This window comes from Chelonia mydas, chromosome 8 (genome assembly GCF_015237465.2).
Source record: "Chelonia mydas isolate rCheMyd1 chromosome 8, rCheMyd1.pri.v2, whole genome shotgun sequence".
In the NCBI taxonomy this organism is placed as follows: Eukaryota; Metazoa; Chordata; order Testudines; family Cheloniidae; genus Chelonia; species Chelonia mydas.
This window is the reverse complement of record NC_057854.1, coordinates 82,097,742-82,119,028: the sequence shown is the minus strand read 5'-3', so window position 1 is coordinate 82,119,028 and position 21,287 is coordinate 82,097,742. Positions and strand designations below refer to the sequence as shown.

Below are 21,287 nucleotides of genomic sequence, written 5' to 3'. Positions count from 1 at the left end.
GGTACAAAAATTGCTCTTTAAAATATTTATTCATATTGTATCAAAGCAATAGAATGGCTCCTTTGGGTACAATGTATACGTTTTAAAAAATCCTTTGCGTATTTGCCTGAGAGTCAGCATTTGTCATCAAATGCATCCTTCCTCCAGCTCTGCATCCTCTCAGTGTCTCCTCCTTTCTGAGTTACATGCTTTTGCAACACATTTTAGTAGGGTTAAATTTGCCTTTCCATGCCCTTTGGCCAAGGAAAGTGTGGAGCGGCCTGGTTTGAGAACTCCTTCCTGGAAGGTCCTTCTCCAGGACGGAACTGCATGAAAATCACACTCAAAAGAAACTCTTTGTTTTATAAAGAGTTATAAAAAAGTAGATAGAAAAAGGATTTAATACACTGTAAATGGCTGTCTCAACAATATCTAGATTTATACTTGGCCAAAAGATTCACTAGATAAGGCTTTCTCAGTTTCAGTTACAGAAGAGAAAACAACTTACATCTTTCTAAGAGCAAATTCTAGGGTCCGATACCTTTTATCACAAACCCTACATGCAGCCGCCTTTTCCTGTGTTGCCCCCCATGTCCTGGTATCCCAGTGTCTTTCAGGCAGTAAACATATTACAAGGGCCCTCTTTTCTGCAGATTTATTTCCTGGGAGTGTATCTCTCCCTACCTTAAACCAGTCTGTCCGGTGCTCTGGGAGTGTGTATCTGCTCTTTTACACATGGCCGGTGAAATCTGGGCTCAGCTATTCTGTGATAATAACCAGTTATATTCATCATCTTAAAGGTCTTCTATTCCAGGAGGTGTTTACTCATCATCTGGACATACATGCTGTCAGAAAGCCAAACTCTCCCACCACCAAACCTTTTTCTGTAGAGCCAAAATATAACTGAGAAATTAAAGGAGAAGGGAGAGAGGTTTGTACCTGGACAGTACTATTTGAGAGTCATAGGTAAATAATACATAGTGTTATGGGGAGTTGTAAGTGGGTGAGGTTAGACAAAAGCTGGCAGAATGTGAAGTGAAAGAAAATGTGGTTTTGGCTGGGTACTGCTTATAGCACGATCTAGTAGGAAGCAAACGTGCACGAGGACTGTGGCTGCATTAAGGACTGTTGGATTTAAAAACCATGTGCTTTTGCCTCATTGTATTTGGATACTCCTGCTCCAGTATTATTTTAACTTTTGAGTTCCACTATTTTAATCTTTTGTTATACACATGGATATGAATAGAGGGGGTACATTTAAAACAAAAATTAAAATGATTAAAACCCCCAAGAAAATTAAAAGTGAAGGTTATATTCTGTCCTTGACTCAGGATTTTGGATCTTTTTATTCTCAAAACTACATGACTTCAGGCGTCCACTTTGAATTTCCTGTCTTTTTTAGTTTGCTTCATAGCCTTGGGGCTTTATTTTTCAAAGCAGGTTGTTATTTTTCTGCTTTAGTTCGACTTTGTGCCCAAAATATACAAAAGCATGTGTCCCCTTTTGGGAAGGACTGTTTCTGAACCAATAAAAGTTTCTCAGATAATAGTGTCACATTAAAATAGGAGTTAAGTTTAAGAATTTGTGGCCTGATTTTCAGATGGGCCAAGCACCCCCAGCTCCATAGGACAGTATTTTATTTAAAAACAAAAAACAAACCCCAGAGCAATATGGAATGTAATAGCTTTAAAAAAAAAAACAAACACACACACACCCCCAAATTCTCTATTAATCTTCCCCCACTGGCCTGAACTCTTTCTCCTTTATATAAACTTTCAATACAGAACTTCTTTCTTCTTTCCTGGAAGAAAACTCTGGTGGTATGCAGTTCTCAGGCCCATATGCAATCACACAGAAGCCAGAGACCACTTTTACCCCTAGATCTCTTTCAGGTGCTTTTCATATTTCAGTTTTCCACTGAATATTTTCATATTATTTTCCCCTAGCTTATTTTTTTCCAGCTTGAAACCCATTGTAGTTTTCTGTCAATATTTCTCCTCTGTCCGTCTTTGTTTTATTTCTCCATTCCCATTATTATTTGCGTCTTCGCCCAATTGATCATCTTCTGCAGATTTCCAATGTGCTGTGTAGTCCCTTTATCACAGAAGGAGGAGTGTTTCTGCCAGCATAGGAACACCACATCCTGGAATGACATTAGCTACAGTGACAGAAGTAATCTTCTGTCAGCATAGATGTGTCAAACACTGGGGTTTTTGTCAGCATAGCTATGTCAGGCAGGGATGTGAAAAAACACAGAAGAGGGCTTCTGGCAGCATAGTTAATGTCAAGGGGGATGTTCCTATACTGGCAGAACTCCTCCTGTTAGTGTGTATCACATCTACACGTCAGGCTCAACGGGTAGTGATCAATGGCTCCATGTCTAGTTGGCAGCCGGTATCAAGTGGAGTGCCCCAAGGGTCGGTCCTGGGCCGTTTTTGTTCAATATCTTCATAAATGATCTGGAGGATGGTGTGGATTGCACCCTCAGCAAGTTTGCAGATGACACCAAACTGGGAGGAGAGGTAGATACGCTGGAGGGTAGGGATAGGATATAGAGGGACCTAGACAAATTGGAGGATTGGGCCAAAAGAAATCTGATGAGGTTCAACAAGGACAAGTGCAGAGTCCTGCACTTACAACAGAAGAATCCAATGCACCGCTACAGACTAGGGACCGAATGGCTCGGCAGCAGTTCTGCAGAAAAGGACCTAGGGGTTACAGTGGATGAGAAGCTGGATATGAGTCAACAGTGTGCCCTTGTTGCCAAGAAGGCCAATGGCATTTTGGGATGTATAAGTAGGGGCATTGCCAGCAGATCGAGGGACGCGATCGTTCCCCTCTATTCGACACTGGTGAGGCCTCATCTGGAGTACTGTGTCCAGTTTTGGGCCCCGCACTACAAGAAGGATTTGGAAAAATTGGAAAGAGTCCTTTTTTGTGGATACAGACTAACACAGCTACCCCTCTGATACTTTGTAAAACAATGGAATTTGATTTGCTTCATTGTCCACATACTGCAAAGTAGTCTCTTATTGCTCCCTTAGTGCCTTTAGATACTTGGACCAGCAGCCCAAATATAACTTAAAACTTCTTGAAGTTGCATGTCTGTCAAGGTTACTTGTAGCTGGAGTAGTCTCTTTTCTGACGCTACTCTGTATGCATCTACAGCATTCACAAATGCCTTTATAGGTCAGCTCTGAGTGGGTTGCAGGGCTCCAATGCAGACTGTCTGCTACTACCAGATTTTTTCCAGGAATGTAATTTGCAATTGGATTGAATCTCATTAATTTTATCAATAGACGCTGGTATTTCAGTAGTGCTTGATTCAGGTCTTTTCCATTGATGAGTGTTACAAGCAATTTATGGTCTGTTATCAGTATAAAAGAATCCAATCCACAGAAACATGTAAAAGTTTTCACATGCCCACATGCTTCCCAGGCACTCCTTTCCAATCTGTACATATCATTTTTCCTGTTTCTTTGAGTATGCGAGAGAAAAATGCAACAACATGGATCTGAGTGGAAGCCAGATGCAACAATACACCATCTAAGCTATAGCTGCTTGTATCTGCATTGACCATTGTGGGTTTGTTCACATCATAGTATTTGAACTGGAGCTGTTGAAATCATTTTTACCTTTTCGAAGGCAAATTTCTTTATTTGGCTCCATACCCACTATGTATTAGACTTTAATAGTTCATCCAGTGGTTTTCTCATTGTAGAAAGGTCTTGTAGGTATAAACCTAGGTAATTCACCTTACTGAGAACACATCTCAGTTCTGGTACATTTGTTGATGCATTCAGTTCTTGAATTGCTTTTTCTTTCTCATGGCTATGACTGATTTAATCTTTGTTTATTGTCTGCCCCTCAAAAAACTTGATTTGGGGTAGGTGGAAAATACACTTGTCCTTGTTTAGCTTCCATTCAGAATGACTAATTAGGGGCTTAAAACTTCATTGAGGGTTTTGTTGTGTTCTTCCATTGAAGACCCATATTGTCTATGAAAAGTGCAACTCCATTTGTGTTTGTGAACTGTTTTGCCATCTTTCTTTGGAAAATTTTAGGTGAACTGGTAATCCCAAATGGTAATCTTCAAAAGCAAAATTTCCCAGAGTGTGTGATAAATGTAGTCAGTTTAGAACTCTGACTAAGCAAAATTTGCCAGAATCCACTTGAGGCATCCAGCTTGGAGAACACTGTAGCTCCTTTTGTTTGGGGGAGGAAATCATTCAGTATTGGGAGGATATATTTTTCTCACAACAGTTTCATTCAGTATTTAAAGATCCACACATTTATATTTTTCCATTTTTCTTTATAACCGGTACCATTGGGTTACACCAATCTGTTGGCTAAGAGATTTTCTACATAGTGCTAACCTAGTCCATTCTCTTTAATTCAGTTTCTACTTTATGAAGCAATGGGATAGGAATCCTGCAAGGTGTGTGTAGGCTTTATGGTTCAGCAATGTCTGTCAATGTTTTTTGTATTGGATCTCCTTTCAAAAGTCCAATATCACCAAATACCCCATCGAGTTCTTCAGCCTCTCTTACTGAGGCCCATCATGGCTGCCACACTGCAGTTGAGAAGGTTGTTGGTCTTTGATCACATACAAAGACAAAAGCTGTGCATTCAGCGTGTAAGTTTTCTGTGGTGAACTGGTCCATGCAGTTCAGAATACCTCAACTGCAAATCAAGGCTGTGTCAAGTGATTTCAGCTCCAGGAAGGACTGAAGGTGATTGTAAATTCCTTCTGAAATGACAGTCACATCTGCTCTGGAGTCAATTTTAGTCAGTCTTTCCACAAATACTCATTTTAATTCTCCAGGCATGCTTGTGTAGTTACATGATGGAACCCAGCAACAATGGCTCTTATTCTCTCTAATCATAGTTCGCTCTCTCAGTGCTTCAGTATGGCAAACAGCTGCAAAATGACCATATTTTATGCATTATTACATATTTCACCTTTAGCTGAACACATATCTTGAGCTATGAAATCTTCCACATATTGTACATTTATTCAGAAAGGTTTTGTAGTTTGGCTGGAATTTTCCCCCCTCTCAGGCTCAGGAGTCTTATGATAATTACTTTTAGCAGTCATGCTGCAGCTGTTTAAAGCTTATAAACTAGTTTCTTGTTTTTTCAAGTCTGGCAAGTTTGTTTTGCTGCTTCACAAGTTCAGAATGCTTTGCTACTTGAATAGCTGTGTGAAGTGTCAGGTCTGCCTTTAATTGTAGCTGCTGTGAAAGACTGCCTGTCTCTAATATTTTCATGTTTTGCAGTCCCAAATATCACAGTTTTCAGCCAATGCATGCAGAGCTTTTACAAAAGATTCATTTTTCTCCTCGTTCTTGAATTCTTTGGTGAAAACATGCTCTTTCATACACCACATTTCTCAGAGATATAAAGTATGCATCAGACATAGCCAGAACTCTTTCACTGAGATCTTTATGACTGTCTTCAGTAAAGGGAAAATATTTAAAGATATACTCTGCCTACCTTCTCATAGCATAAATTAAAATTTATATATTGTGACGAGACGGCCGATCTTCATATGGTGGGTCCTGGGCTTTTCTTGGGGGAGGCTAAGACACCACCCCTTACCCCTGCTCTTGGGTGCCGAGGGCCCCGCTAGTGGCCCAGGAAGGTGATAGAGGAGGGAAGTGGGGGAGGGGTCTGGGTTTGCTCCTCGCTCTGAGTCCCAGCCCCTCTCAACCCCCTTAGGTGGGGTTACCCTCAGTCCTTAGACACTAGAGGGAGGGAGTCTCCTTGTCCTGCTGGGGCAGGGTCTCTCTTACTTCAGTTCTCTGGTCTTCACAACATACCTCCAAGCTCCAGTCCTCTCTCCTTCCTCCTCCTCCTATGACTTCCTGAAGCAGTGGGTTTTATTAGGTTCCTGACAGGGCCTTAATTGACAACAGGTGCTCCAATTAACCTGCAGCAACCTTCCCTAGTCTCCAGGGAACCATGCTTTAATTAGCCTAGGGTTTATATATTTCCCCTCTAACACTCTACCACTTCTCCCTGGCCCTCCTGTATCACAATATATATATTATATATACACACACACACACACCCTTACACATGTATATCTCAAATTTTCTTATGGAGTTTTGTAGCAATTTGAAATTTTGTGAAATATTGTTTCCAGTCTGTCCATTCTGAAAGTTTATCAAAGATAAAATTCTCTGAGGCATTGAAGAATGGCATGTTGATGAGATTCTGCAACATTTGTTGTATATTTTCCCCCTTCTGTCCCCTTCTTCCTTCTGTTTCTGTTCCCTTCTGACACCATGTCATTTACATCTTGTACACCATAGACTTTTCTATCAGATATGGACTGACTACAGAGCTTCCTTCCCTGGGAGATGCACCAGAAAGGTGTTCAGGTTAAGAGGCATTAATGACCAGTCCATGGACTGGCACCGATCCCAGAGATCTCCTTGGTGCACAGTATAGAAAGGCAGTAAGCTGGTCCCTGGTATCAAAAAGATTGAGAAACACTGCTTTAATTCATTGCCAGGAATGGCTGTTGTGAACTTAAGTTTGATTTGAAGCACGCACATTCCATATTGTAATACTGGTCATTGAAAATACTTCTGGTTCTGGTTTAATGCAATTCTATTGACACAGGAAAGGAACTATAGATATCAGTGTCGCCACTACAGTTGGCTACTCTACTTGTTCAGACGTCCAAAATTCATCATTGGATGCAACAGATAGCCTCTCTTCTTAGTACCAGAAAGTGAATCAAATAATATCCCTTCCCATTTTGTTGCTGAGGGATGACCTCTATGACTCTCATTTGGAGGAGAGAGAAAGCAGAGTAGTTTCTCATGAGGTTTCCTTGGGGCATTGGGAAGCAGATGCGTGGCTGTCATGGAGTGTGACTGTATAAAGTAACCTCTTTCAACTTTCTTTACAATTTCCAATGTTAGATTTAGGAGAGGAGAGCGGGACAGAGAGAACAAAGCTCTTGGAGGGCTGTTTGAAATCCCCCCTAGCATCAGAACTTTCCTTATGGGATGATACTGTTGAGTCCATAGGCATCAAGCCTTTTGGAGGGTCTGAGGCTGCTGTTCCCAGACTCAGACCAGGAACTCCAGTGTGCCTGAATGCTCTGTAAACTCTGAGCAGATATATGCCTAGTAGATCATACCTACATGCATTTTAGATCATCAGATGAACTCTAAAACCACGCAGAATATACCTGAGACTGGAACATCTTCAAACAAGCAAGTCATACATCCAAAACTTCCCCTGCTGACAGCCACCTCATGATGCTTTCTGATTCCCAGACAGGTCTCCCCATATTATTATTAATCCCTTGGAAGGTTTGGCATCCTTTGTTGATCTTCAGGGGTACCAGCTGCAAACATTTTGGATCTTATTTTAATACTACTCTAAGAACTACAACTATACAACAGACACAGAGCAGAATTGGCAAGTGGATTGAATTCAGAACTGTAACCTGGATTGCCTTGCTGCTGTAGCCTCCGATTTGGATGGCTCACAGACTGCCACCAGCAGGCAGGTCACTCCCAGATGTGTTTGTGTGACTGCAGCCTGCCAGTCACAGCCTGGCTCTCACCAGCCTGGGTTACACTGCAGGGTCACCCCAACACACTCCCAGTCTTTAATTTTTCCCCAGAAAAGTACGTCTTCTACAGTAGAACCTCAGAGTTATGGACACCTTGGGAAGGGAAGTTGTAACTCTGAACAAGCCATTATGGGATGTTCCTCAGGGTGGACTGCTGGGGGGGGCGGGGGAAATCACAGCTCTGCAGTGGCTGCCCAGTGAGTGGGGGTGGGGAAAGGCAACTGGTTCTAGCCCCCTGGCTGCAAGGGTGATGAGTGAGGCATCTGGGGCACCGCAGTGTCAGTGGGCACGTAGTGCAGGCTCTGGCATTTTAAATCTGAGCTGCTCCTCCAGAGTGCAGCATGCAGGCAGGAGCTCGGGCTCCGGCTCCTTCAGCTTATGCTCCAGGCCAGGTTTCAGTAGCAGCTTGGAAAGTTTCTTTCCCAGGGCTCTGAGCTTACAAGCTTGTCCCGCTCCCAGCCAGGGGGAAGGGAGAGGGGAAAACAGCATTCACCACCTCCTACCTGTAAGTGGCTGCCCCACACCATGGCGAGTAGGGGATGGGATGGGGACAGGCAGCCCAGATGTGCCTACCTTTAAGATGCAACACGGGCTCAGTACAGTATTTACTTTTTTCCCCCGTCTCTGCTGCTGCCTGATTGGTTACTTCTGATTTCACATGGTGTCTGGTTGACTGGTCAGTCCGTAACTCTGGTGTTTGTATCTTTGAGGTTCTACTGTACTGCCCAGTCCTCTCCTGGACAGTCCAAATATACTAAGTATATTCCCTTTAAGGGAATAACAAGCTGCTGGATATTATCTTAACTAGAGTTACTCAGACACTAAATTAAACACACTGGATTAGATAAAACAAGTTTATTAACTACAAAGAGATAGATTTTGAGTACAAGTAATGAGGCATAAAAAGTCAGAATTGGATGCAAGAAAGAGAAAGATAATCCCCTTCTAGTGCCTGACAAACTATATTAAATTAAAGCAAAGTTTCTCACCACATGCTTCTAGCAGAATTAGTGAACAAATGCTTCAGGTCAGGATCCCTTCCCCAGAGTCCAACAGCTGTTTCCTTTCTCTTCTGGGGTGCGAATAATGAGATAGACAAAAAGAGAGAGAGAAAGTGTCTTGGGGTGTTCAACTTTTTTTTTTTTTTTTTGGTTTAAAACAGTTTTTACTCCCATTTCGAAAAACATTTTCAGCTGAGAACAGGGTGACAGGCAGACTGCTGGAAGAAGGATGTTCCCTGCTGGGCTTTTTCACCTGTGTGACCTCTCTGTTTTTCTCCCTTCCCCCTTCCTGACTGATGACTGTTTACTGCTTAAATGCAAATTAAGACAAGCATACACTCCTTTGTTCAAGACAGGTCTGTTTGACTAGTTTGGTGCTAGGTGAGTACGTATTTTTATCACCATATAGAGGAATTTTTTTATTTTATGCATAAAGCTGCTATACACATTTTACCATGATATTAATGATTAGCAAGTTATGAGTTTTCAAATTATCTCACAAGGCATACCTTGTATAAAGATTATTACAAATAGTGTGAGGGTGTGAACATAGGGTGTAGTCCCTCACAGCCCTACAGCATGACGTTTAATATCCCTTCAAGAATTTTTGTTAGCAATAACAATTATACCTCTGGATATTCTTGAAGTCTTTTTGCTATGATAAAAATTGACTATTTAATCTTATTTATTTTCTCTCTCCTAGCCAATTTCTGATCCATGACAATACTTTTCCTCTTCCTTCATGACTACTTAGTTTCTTTAATGTCTTGTAGGTGACCATGTCAAAGACCTTTTAAGTCTAAATTATGCAACTAGTTCTCTTTTATCCACTGCTTTGACACGTTCAAATAATAAATGAAATAAATAATAGACTAGTAAAACATGATTTTCCTCTGACACATCAGCTTTCTCCATATCTGTTCATATCCCCTGTGCTGGTCTTTATTTTCTTTCAGAACACATTCACACACACTTTAAAAGCACCATCCATTATAAAAACATTCCACTTTCTTTATATGAATGTGATTTATGAGTCACAATTGACCATTATCACCACCTACAAAGATCTGAGTAGTGCTATAACATTCCCTCTAATATGCTTTGACTTACTGTCAACCCATTTTATTATAATAGTTATTTCAAGTCCCAATCATTACACTCAGAAAGTTAAACATATTAACCTATAACAATATTCAATAAATCTAATGAATTAAATGACAAGAAAAGATCTTATTGTAACCCAAACTATATAACAGGACATTGTTTTATCAATATTTCTGCTATTATCATTAGATCACATCCATGGTAACTTATTGTACTCCTGATATTATACTTCCAACAGCTAATAATCATCTCAGTCTAAAATCTGTCTTCCCAATTTGAAAAAGGTAGGATATGTACTCTGTTTGTTCAGTTATAGATCTAGATCCCCTAGCAGCTAGATCCCCTCTACCTGATGATCCTTCAGACAGTACGACTACATCTGTTAGTTGGGTTCAAGTGCAATTGCCCAACCCAAAAACTCTGTTATAATCCACCACCAAAGAATAAACTATATTTATGGACAACCTTACCTTGACCTACCTGCACCAGTAACACTGGACTAGAAACTGCCCATCAAATATCTCTATTAAAAGATAGATATCCCCTAACCTCAGTATGAGTTACATGAGCCTCAGCTAAATGGAAACAGCTGGCTCAAGAATATAAAGACATTTCTACTACTGAATCGCTATATTCCTGATAGTCGTCTCTTACAATGAACCACTTTCAACCTAATTATTCCTGGCACCACCTCTTCAGTTCCTTTCCTTATGTGATCATTAGCCAAGTCTTACAGTTCTTCTCCAGAGCCCTCTGGTATACAGGCAGAGCCCACCATCATCACTGCAAGCCAACAAATCCTTTACATCTTAATCACTTTCAAGACCCATCTGCTAAAAATTAATACATATAAATAGGTATTTAAAATTAAAATCTTAGTTGACTGGCTTAACCACTGACATAAGGCCCTGCCTACCCTATACAAAACGACAGTACAAGAGAAATCTACTCACCAACTGCTCCTAGTCTGACATGGTCACATCACATAACCGCTTCAAGAGTGTGCAGATCCTGTAACTGAATTCCATACAGCAAGAGTCTAGCTCTCCACCCACATCAACACAGGCTTCCTGTGGGTTTGGTTTTTTTTGCAGGGGGGAGGGAAGAGGGCAAAGGAGAATCAATCTATGAGTAGGGTTTAATACCTAGAACAATGTGAACCTAAGAAAACTAAAGCACCAAAATCAAATCCAGAGCAATCTTATTTTCTAATTATTTTAAGCCTCCTTGACTTTCTCTCTTGGCTCCCCAAAGACCAGAGTCAGTGTGGATTCTTACCTTTCAGAGTTCATAGTACCTCTTTGCCCTGTAGTCCAGTATTGTACTGTGGACCTCACTGCATCATTTCAAAATCAGTGTGATTGACTACTATGAGAGACATTTTCAAAGGATAACTGTAAATCCAAACTGTAGTCTTAAGCAGAGGAAACCTATTTTGGACTATGGCAGTTAAGTGGGCCAATGCTGATACAATTCTCAAATCCATGCCCGGGGAGCACAGTCTCACAATCCCTAATGTTGTCTCACTGGGGAAACCCTGTGGGTAAAATTTAAAAATAAAATAAAGTCTAGTGAAAATGGGCATAATTCTACACAAGAAAATCAGCATATATGCAAATAAGAGTACAAGCAAATATTTTTGAGATGATAGTTTTTGATCAATGATTCCTGGTGTATGCTATTTATCTACTTGAATTTTAATGAATACAAATACCACTTATTACTTCCCTGAACCCGGACTGAAGACTCACAAATATTGATCTTTTCTGGCACATAACTAATCCTAGAAGAGATATTGCCTGCCCAACAGGAAACTGAGAAGTTCATTCAGCGTCACTGCTGCCTCCTGGGATGTATTTACAATATAAGGAACTTCCAGTGCAAAAAATTATAGCTCTGATTGACTTAAACTTTCCTTAACCTTCTCAACAACTGAGAAGCCTGCAAGGGTCCCAGTCTGTTTAATGTAATTTCATTTGAGGAGTTGTTGGAGAGAAAAAAGAGCTGATTATGTGAAAGGATGGCAGTAACTTCTTTTTCATTTGAATGGTAGGTAAAATTATGACTAAAGGCATGCAAAAAAAAAGGGGTGGGGTGGGGACTGTTTTGGTTAGCTAACCTACATCAGCTAACTCTAGTTAAAATAGCAGTGAAGAAACTGGCAATTCAGCTTTTAACTCATGTTCAGGGGCAGTAAGTTGTATGGGCCTGTGATGCCCGGGCTCCAGCAAATTCAGGACTGGGGAGGGGCCCCCATTCCCCCGGAGCCTGCTGCTGCTGGCAGGGAGAGGGCTGGGGGGAGTCCTCCTCTCTGGCCCCCAACTCCGGAGGAGCCTGCCTGCTGCACCCCAAACTCCTCATTCCTGGCCCAGGCCCATGCCCCGCACCCCCTCCCACACCTCAAACCCCTGTCCCAGCCCAGAGCCCACACCCAGCACCCAAACTCCCCCCCAGAGCCCACACCCCCTCCTGCACCCCAACCCCCTGCCCCAGCCCAGAGCCTGCACCCAGCACCCAAACGCCATCCCAGAGCCCGCACCCCAACTTCTTCCCAGAGCCTGCACCCCAAACCCCCTACTGCACCCAAACTCCCTCCCAAAGCCTTAGACAGGTGTGTGGGGGGGACTTGGACCCAAAAATTATACAAACCTGCCATGCCTGCTCACGTTAGCAGCTTGAATTAAAGCGGATAGGAGAGTCTGTGATTGAACTCAAGTTGCCAAACTGAGTTAAAAGCCAAGTTGACTATGTACTTACTGCTGTTTTGATCTGAGTTAAGAACACACTTTTTTTTGGCAGTGCAGACATTCCCTAAGAGTTTGATTATTTTTTTTTAAAGAGACCTCAACTTAGCCTTCCATTTTGCACCCACAATTTTTTAGCTACAAATAATTTTTCCTGCAATTATTTGCATTCAAACCTACCAGTGCAAAATGAGAGGCTGCTTCTAAAAACCAGACCCTTAATATTTTACGCCTATCTTCTTCAGAGCTGGAAGGTTGATTATGTTATTCCCTCAAAAAAAGTCATACTAGATGAAGATGTCAGTGTGGAGCACCCTGCAATTTAAGCCCATTCCTTCTTGTCCTATCCTCAGAGGTCAAGAAGAACAATTCTTCTCCTTCCTCCATGTAACAGCCTTTTATGTACTTGAAAATTGTTATGTCCCCCCTCTTCTCCAGACTAAAAAAACCCCAATTTTTTTTCAACCTTCCTTGATAGGTCATGTTTTATAGACCTTTAATAATTTTTGTTGCTCTTCTCTGGACTTTCTCCAATTTGTCCACATCTTTTCTGATTGTAAGGTGCCTATGTCAAAGACTTAAAAATACTATAAATCAAATAAGGAACAGTAGCCTCATGACACAGAATAACGTTAAATAACCAGGCAGCGCAAAATAAGTAGTTAACCACACTCCTCACTTCTCCCATACCTTCTCCTCTAACAACATTTGCTGCTTCAGCAGCACTTGCAGTTTGTCCTGAAGGTCAACAGATTCAGGCTTTTTCAGACCAAAGACAAAACCACTCCAAATCCACATTATATCTCTGAACACAAGAGCCTTTATTGTGGCCAGGAAAGTTCAAAGACAGTTTGCATAACCATCCTTGCAGGAGCTCACCTAGCTGTCCTTTTCCCCCAGGCATTTCCTTACCACTCACATCTTTATCTTTGTTGGGTTCAGGGGATGCATCATCTTTTCTGACCCTGCATTCTATGGAAGAAGTTGTCACTGATGTGTGCAGGTTGTGGAAGAGAAAGCACAAAGCCGTCCTTCTTTGTTCCTCCATGCCCCTCCATACAGGGGTCAGTCAAAGTCACTTCACTCTCCTGGGTTACAGGAAGTGCTCTCCTATTATTGCCCCTGGTTTGTTGGAAAAATAGTTTCCTGACCAGCTCTAGTCAGGAGTTGAGAACATGCAGCCAGAGGGTTTACTACAAGTTCGCATAAAATGAATGTAACATATTCCAGAACTGAGGACTATAGCTAAGGATAACTTTTACCTGGATGGGTCTAGTGAATCTGCCAGAGAACCTCTGAACTCATTGTTTCTGCTACATATACAAATGGCATATTTTACAAAAACAAACACACTTGCCAAAACTTCATGTTCATCTGACCATTTTGGCAGAGGAGACTTCTCCTGAGAGCCCAAACAACTCCCAAATGGGCAAGAGAGGTCACTGCAGAGTAATGCAAGGTAGATTTCTTCTCCCTCATGATGCCATCAAAGCATGCCCAGTTCCTACTACCTCAAGAGAGAGGGTCATAGTTCAAGCCCTGAACTCCAGTTTCCTGAGAGTTAGTGCAATATATTGCGAGGGGCAATATGGTAATTTCATCTTTATAACACATACTTCACACACTATAACTCACTCTACTGTTACTTATCCCATGGTTGACCTGGAAACATGTCCACCATTTACTATGGGAAGCTATTTAGTATGCATACTAGCTGCCTCTGAAATACTTAGCCACTATATGGCTTAACACTATAATAGGCCAGTCATTGCAGCAATTACAGCATGGGCCAATATCAATCAACGTGAGCTACTTTGGGTTCCTTGTATGCATGCTTTGCAGGGAGAAATAAAGCTACATTAATAGAGTTCCTTTGTAGCCATTGTTACTGTATATTTGAGTAGGCACAAAAATTGGAAAATCATCTTTTACGTGGTTAGTTTTAATATCCACGGGTACATGAAGAACACACAAATTATGCAATAACAATTCTAAAAATGTCAATTCCTTAATTAACAGGCAGATGACCCATCAAATTTCTCTGAATATGAGAACGCAGGCGGTGAGTTTCTTCTTAAGTATAGACTAATGTATTCATTATGATCCTTTCAGTTCCCCCTTTAGTATAATCAAGTACATGATAAGTATAATAAATTGCATCCAGATTTTTTTTTAAATGAAAGAGGTATGCATTTCAGCTGCTGATGGAAAGAACATTTGATTGTGTGAAAGTACGTCAGAGAGTTACTTCAATTCCCATTCAAACCATTGGACTCAGACTTATTCAGAAGTCTTACTATTAAGCCAAAAACAGCTTTCAGAATTTGGCAAACAGTTATTAAAGGCTGAGTTGGCAGGATTCTAAGAGCAGCCTGAGTGTTAATGAACACCCTCAGCTAGTGATATCCCATAATTCGAAATGTGCAAGTCAGAGGTGAGTTGCTTCTAGTCTAGCTGAATTTAAGATAAAATTTCCTTTTAGTCAGAAATGTGGAGCACTGAATGCAAAAACCTAAAAGGATATGGAAATGGTTATATATGAACTTTAATCAAATTATACTTTTAGAATAAAAGCAAAAAAAAAACATGGTGGCTCATGATGCATATTATTCTTATCTCAAGAGCAGTTTGATTCTTTTTAATTATTATGATTTTGCCTTATTTAGCTAAGGTGTGCATATGAAAGGGCTGTCATTGTTTCCATGTAAGATATATTTTTATCATTTCTGCAGTGACTGTTACAAAACTGGGACATAAGTGAACTTGTGAGTAACAGTTCATTTCAGAATAAAGAACATTCTAGTAGAAAACAAAAGCTACTTTAAATCAAAAAGTTACCTTGAAAACCTTGCTAGGTGTTATATAACAGTGTATAGAAAGACCAGAAGATTAAAGTCAGTAGTTGCTGCCAATAAAACAAAGATTTTATTTTTATTTAGATTTTACAGAAGATTTAAGGAAATCTAACATCATTTTTGTAGTTGGTAAGTAAGAGCCTTAATATAACTGTTCCATTTGAAGCGGTTAACAATGGGTCATACAGCTTTGATTTTTTAATGTATGTAGATGAAGTACTGAAAGTGGGGGGACAAACATGACAACGAGCTTCACTTGCTGCTCCTCAAAATCTGGCACACCAAAGAAATCCCTGCTAACTTACATAAGCTGACATCATCACCATTTTCAAAAACGGAGACAGGGCCGACTGTGGCAACTATCGAGGCATTGCCCTCCTCTCCATTGCTGGGAAAATCCTTGCCAGAATCTTACTGAATCGCCTGCTCCCTCTTGCAGAGGAAGTACTTCCAGAGTCCCACTGTGGCTTCAGACCAACATGAGGCACCACGAACATGATTTTTGCAGCCAGGCAGATCCAGGAAAAATGTCAAGAACAACACCAGGAGCTGTATATGGCCTTTATCAATCTGACCAAAGCCTTCAACTCCATCAACCGTGAGGCTCTGTGGAGAATCATGTCAAAGTTTGGCTGCCCAAGCAAATTTATCACCATTGTAAGACTCCTCCATGACCAGATGACTGTCTCCATCCTGTGCAGTGGCTCCACCTCTGATCCCTTTGTTATCCGAACTGGCATAAAACAAGGCTGTGTACTGGCACCCACCCTTTTCTCCATTTTCTTAGTCTTGGGTTAGTGTTTTCATAGCGGCTGTCTACCACAGGGCATTGGCATCCAAGATCGGATTGATGGCAACCTCTTCAACCTTTCTCATCTCTCTGCCAGAACTAAAGTAATATCGGCAACAATAACTGAACTCCAGTACGCAGATGATTGTGCTGTAGTTGCACATTCAAAGGAGGATCTACAAACAGCCCTTAACTGCTTCTCTGAGGCTTACAAAAGCCTAGGGCTAACTCTGAACATTGACAAAACAAAAGTTCTCCACCAGCCAGTCCCCAGTCAGTCATCAGACCCAGCAAGAAAAGAACTAGAAAATGTAGAATACTTCGCCTACCTTGGCTGCCATCTCTCACAGAGGGCAGACAATGATGTCGAGATTCAGCACAGAATTTGCTGTGCCAGTCTTGCCTTTGGCAGACTGTCTTGCCAAGTGTTCCAACAATCACAACATCAGAACACATACCAGACTTTTAGTTTATAAAGCGGTGGTAATCCCAACTCTCCTCTATGGCTGTGAGACTTAGGTGACCTATAGAAAACACCTGAAAACCCTGGAACGCCAGCACCCACGCTTTCTTCAGAAGATTCTCAACGTGAAGTGGGAGGATCATCCCACTAATGTCAGTGTCCTCACAGAGGCCAACATCTTCAGTGTTGAGGCCCTGATTATCCAGTACCAGTTGAGGTGAAGTGGGCACTGTGTGTGCATGCTTGATGTATGCTTACCAAAACAACTACTGTATACCCAACTCACCAAAGGAGAAAGGAAATGAGGAGGCCAAAAGAAATGTTTTAAAGACACCCTCAAGATAGACATCAAGAGATGTGGTATCGACAGCACCCATTGGGAGACAGCAGCCCAGGATATGGATAACTAGGGCCAGCTTGGGCTGCACTGCTGCAGCTGCGCCTGGGGCCGAAGCGGGCTGTGTGTGGGGCTGGCCTGGGGTGCGCTACCCCAGCTGCTCTGGCCGCACCTGGGGCCAGCCTGGGCCTCTCTGGCCACGGCACCCCAGCCACGACTGGGTCCGGGCACCCCAGCTGCAGCAGGTTGGGTGCCCCTCCCCAGCAGGTCTCTGAGAGGGTTCCCTAGGCGCCTGCGTGGCGGTAAACAGGCTGGTGCACAGCCACACAGTTTACAGGGAACTTAGGTTGTAAGCCCAGTCTCTGAGGCTTCATGACCATGTGAAATGGGCCATCGTCCTTTTCATCCCTTCTTTTGTTAAATGGTCACTGTAAATACAGGTTCCCATCCTACACTTAATTAACTTAATACATACCACTAATGCCATTAAAGTTCGGGGGGCTAATCCTAGCACGTAAAGTTAAGTACATGTGTAAGTCTATGCAGGATCAGGGACTAGTTTGTATTCAGTTTATTGAAATCTCTGAAAAAAGGTATTATATTAATGTCAAGTACGTAAAATTACAGTGATCTAATTAGTGTACAGTTTTTTAACTAATTAATTACACAAAAACATTTACAAGTTTCTAAACATTTTGTACTAAGCTTTTGAAGAAAAGAATTGAGAAAGATTTTTCCTGGGTCAGGCAGGAGTGTACAGGATCACATTACAGCAGGGAGAAAGAGCAACAAATTTGAGCCCCTGGGGGTAATTCCCAATTTTTAAAAAAAAGTATATATTGTTACATGAAAATGAATTATTTGTTCCTCTGGTTGCTCCACCATAGGATGTACATGCACCTGTGCACTTGTGATTGGAAATTTTAGCTAGCAGTGTCTGAGGGTCCACACCTGTGCACCATACATCTTTGTGCTCTGGTGCAAGGTTATATAGGGAGATGTGAACCTGCTTTCACTCCGGTTCCTTCTCAGCTGCCCTTGGGTCAAGACAGATCATAACAGTGTCTGCTGCTAGCTTTGCAGTTTCTTCTTTGTGTTCTTTATGTTACCTTTCATTAGCACACTTTGTGCTTTCAGAGGTGTCTCCCTCCCTTGAACTCTTCTTTCTGCAGTCAGGGCCTTCTGCCTTTGGCTGTTCCCTTGATGGAACAGGTTATGCCAAGTACTCCAGGTTGCAAGCCTTGTCAGACATGCTATAGGTCTTTCTCCCTCAGTGACAGACATTCCAGCTGCCTCAGAGTCCCACATACCATCCAAATCCAAGGTCTGAACTGGCTTTAAAAAGCAGATCTGTCCAGACCCTTGCACCTCAGGGCAGACAGAAGCGCCTTCTCATGGAGCGCTCACTGAGATCCAATCCCACCCTGTACATCAGCCTCAGCCACTCAGGTCATTCCAATGCCTTCAGCCTCAGTTAAAAATTGTGGGCAGCTCCAGAATCGAATATTCCAAGGAAGAGTCCACAGTACCTAGAGGGACTCCTAGAAGAAGGGAAGTCATCTCCATGGCCAGAACTTAGGGAGACCTTGCGTCCCAGTATGGGTACTGTTGAGGCTTGTGCAAGCCCCAGTACCCATTAAGATGAAGCCTATTTCATCCCATACCAAGGGATCTCCTAGAAAATCACAGCCATTAGCACTGAAGTTGGTACTAGAAGATGAGCCCTCTGGACACAAAAAGAACTCTAAGGGACTCCTCTAAGAAGCCTATATTGACCTCAGTATCCTCCTCTTCAGATTATAGCCATAATGACCATACCTCAGCACAATCCCCAGTACCTTTGTCCTCAGCTCACTACCTACAGGGCACAAGGACTGCACCTCCATACCATCCAAGTTATGGCGGAACATTGCCCAGGCTCCATGGTACCGATTAGGTTTCTTTCTCATGAGGACCTCTTGATCACAGAGGAACTAGACTCTCCCTCTCAGATTCCTTCCTGGTACCATCCCACCTGTCAGAATTGGAGCTTTCACATGTGCTATTATAGTCAGCCTCCCAAAGGTGTATCTCTTTGCAAAACCATCCAGTGGAAACTGCAGACACTTTTGCTTATGGTAGAGTCACAACTCAATGGGGAATACCCTCTTCGTCACCTGGCATTACACCCTTCTCTGTGCCTACCCTCCAACACATGATCCTCAGGGTTCTAAACAGGAACAAGTGGTAGAAATTTTCATAGCTCCACGTTGGCCATGACAAGTCTGGCTCTCAAACCTGCTTACAACAGTTTTTCTCAAAACAGTTTTTCCCTGTGAATGCCACTCTGATAATGGATCTCCTGACCCAAAACTTAGGCACAACAGATCAACATTTCTGTATCTCAGAGCTTGGATCCTTAATGGTTCTTGGGCATAGAATTGGACTGTTCCCCCAAAGTTAAGATAGTACTCCTGGGAAGTAGGAAACCTGCCATTAAGAAACCTACCTGCAGAAAATGGAAGCCATTTCCAGATCCTGGCGTACTCATCGATCAATAACTCCTATGGAATGTCCACTCAGGCATTGTTGACTACCTGCTGGACTTGAAATCACGAAGTTTGTTGTGGAGCTCTGTTAAAGTGCATCTTGTGATCATTATGGGATTTCACCCTCCTGTCACAGATTGTTTTTGTACACTGTACCAGTCAGGTTCCCTCAAAGGTTTGTCTAATCTGTTTTCATAAATCAAGGAGCCTACCCCTCCTTGAGACCTTAACCGGGTTCTTAATGCACAAGTAAGTAACCTCTCCATTTGCATATTAATTCTTGTAAATTACAACCATGAATTTTGAAATAAAGCCATGCAAATTAAGGTTTTGCAAAGATCAAAAGACCACATTTCTGTACTACAGTTTTTTTAAGCCCCGTTTTTGTACTAAATATGAATAGACCCCGCTCATCACTAACCTGTATGTATATAAAAACCTTGAAAAGTGAGGTTGGACTATTACACCATTGCTATAGTAACCCAGAACTTTCATACAGGGAAAATGCACAATGTTTTGCTTCATACTTTTTAAAAAACTGCAATCCTATGTCATACAGTTACAGCAACACTTTTTCTCTCTCTCTTATTTCATTGAGAACTCATACGTGGGTTTGTACAAAACAAGGAACTGTGAAGTGATCTGTAACAAATGTAAGAAATTGTATCTGTTTGTGAGCTGTCCACACTCAGACAATGTTTCTCTCACATATATTCATATACATAGTGTTTTAATCGTTTACATAATAATTGAAATAAATATGCACATCTGCTGTAGCTGACAAGTTGAGACTGTTTATGAGATTAAAAAAATCACTAAGAAATCTAATTTCTTTCAAACGTCTCTAGTAAGGGAATGAAAACATGAACTGATTAGCAAAGATTTACACGAGGGTTAGAGTAGGAATTAATTGGAAATGCAGTCAAGTCAAATTAATTAGGCAACAACATCAATATTTTATCCAGACAACCAAAGCAAAGATATAGAATCAGAAGGGAAAAATGAGAGACATAACAACAGGGTAATAGACTACAACAACATTAATTCATTGAATTTAAAAACACAAGCTGAAGAGACAATCATGAAATTAGATATAACTCAATAAATTAGCAAAATGTGGGTTTTTTTGGATGCTAGTATTTTACATTTTTGTAATTATTGCCAATGACTCAAATTGACTATATCTCAGCTGCCCATAGTAGTGAGCACCCTCACTGTCTTTGAATAGTGAAAAATCTAGTGGACAGCTTTTAACCAGTTTCACTCACTTGATAGCCTAACACCACATCTAAGAAAACCAGCACTCATACTGGCTTCATGGGCGCACGCACGAGACATCCTCACCTTCTGCCAGAATTTGATACAATACAATAGGTGACTGAAACAATCCTCACTCTAATCAATGAAAATATTTCCATTGACTTCATTAGCATCTGGATCAGATACTACTAGGCACTCATCTGTATCTAAAGATTAATTAGTTCCCTTGCTAGTAGAGTTTTAAGTGTGTTTGTGGACAAACTGGATCTAAAATGAGATTAAAGATGCATATTCTGTTTTGTAGGCATTTCCCCCATATATGGTATAGCCCTTCCCTCTGACAGTTGCTTAATAGTTTATATTAAATAACTATTTGAGGACTAGTGCGTGGCAGGATTGGCCATTTAAATGATGCTATCAAATTGACCCCTTTGTAACAATCAGTGCCTACAATGAGTCCAGGGCTGAAGACAGTTTAACTACAAGAATAAACAGAATCAGATTGTTTTCAGATATGGCTCCAAAAGCTTTCTGAATGGTACTGGAAATAGTTGGTCCCACTTATACCTAAGGCATTCTTAGCATGGTTCAGTTGCACCGATTGGCTTTGGTTGTTCTGGCAACATTTA

The 21,287-nt window shown here is 41.5% G+C and overlaps 1 protein-coding gene and 1 long non-coding RNA gene across 2 annotated transcripts in view; one reads left to right on the top strand and one right to left on the bottom strand.

Annotated features, from left to right (window-relative positions):
• Window positions 1-21,287, top strand: part of AK5 (adenylate kinase 5) — a 146,335-nt gene that overhangs the window by 89,108 nt on the left and 35,940 nt on the right. The window contains exons 9-10 of the mRNA XM_037907662.2: window positions 14,445-14,487; window positions 15,365-15,409. Of these exons, the coding sequence (XP_037763590.1) occupies window positions 14,445-14,487; window positions 15,365-15,409 (88 nt within the window). The remainder of the gene's footprint in view (window positions 1-14,444; window positions 14,488-15,364; window positions 15,410-21,287) is intronic.
• On the bottom strand, window positions 704-9,272 carry LOC122461396. Its single transcript, XR_006283257.1, has 3 exons — window positions 8,566-9,272; window positions 7,187-7,345; window positions 704-743 (listed from the first exon to the last, which is right to left on the bottom strand). It is a non-coding gene; the product is annotated as an uncharacterized LOC122461396 (long non-coding RNA).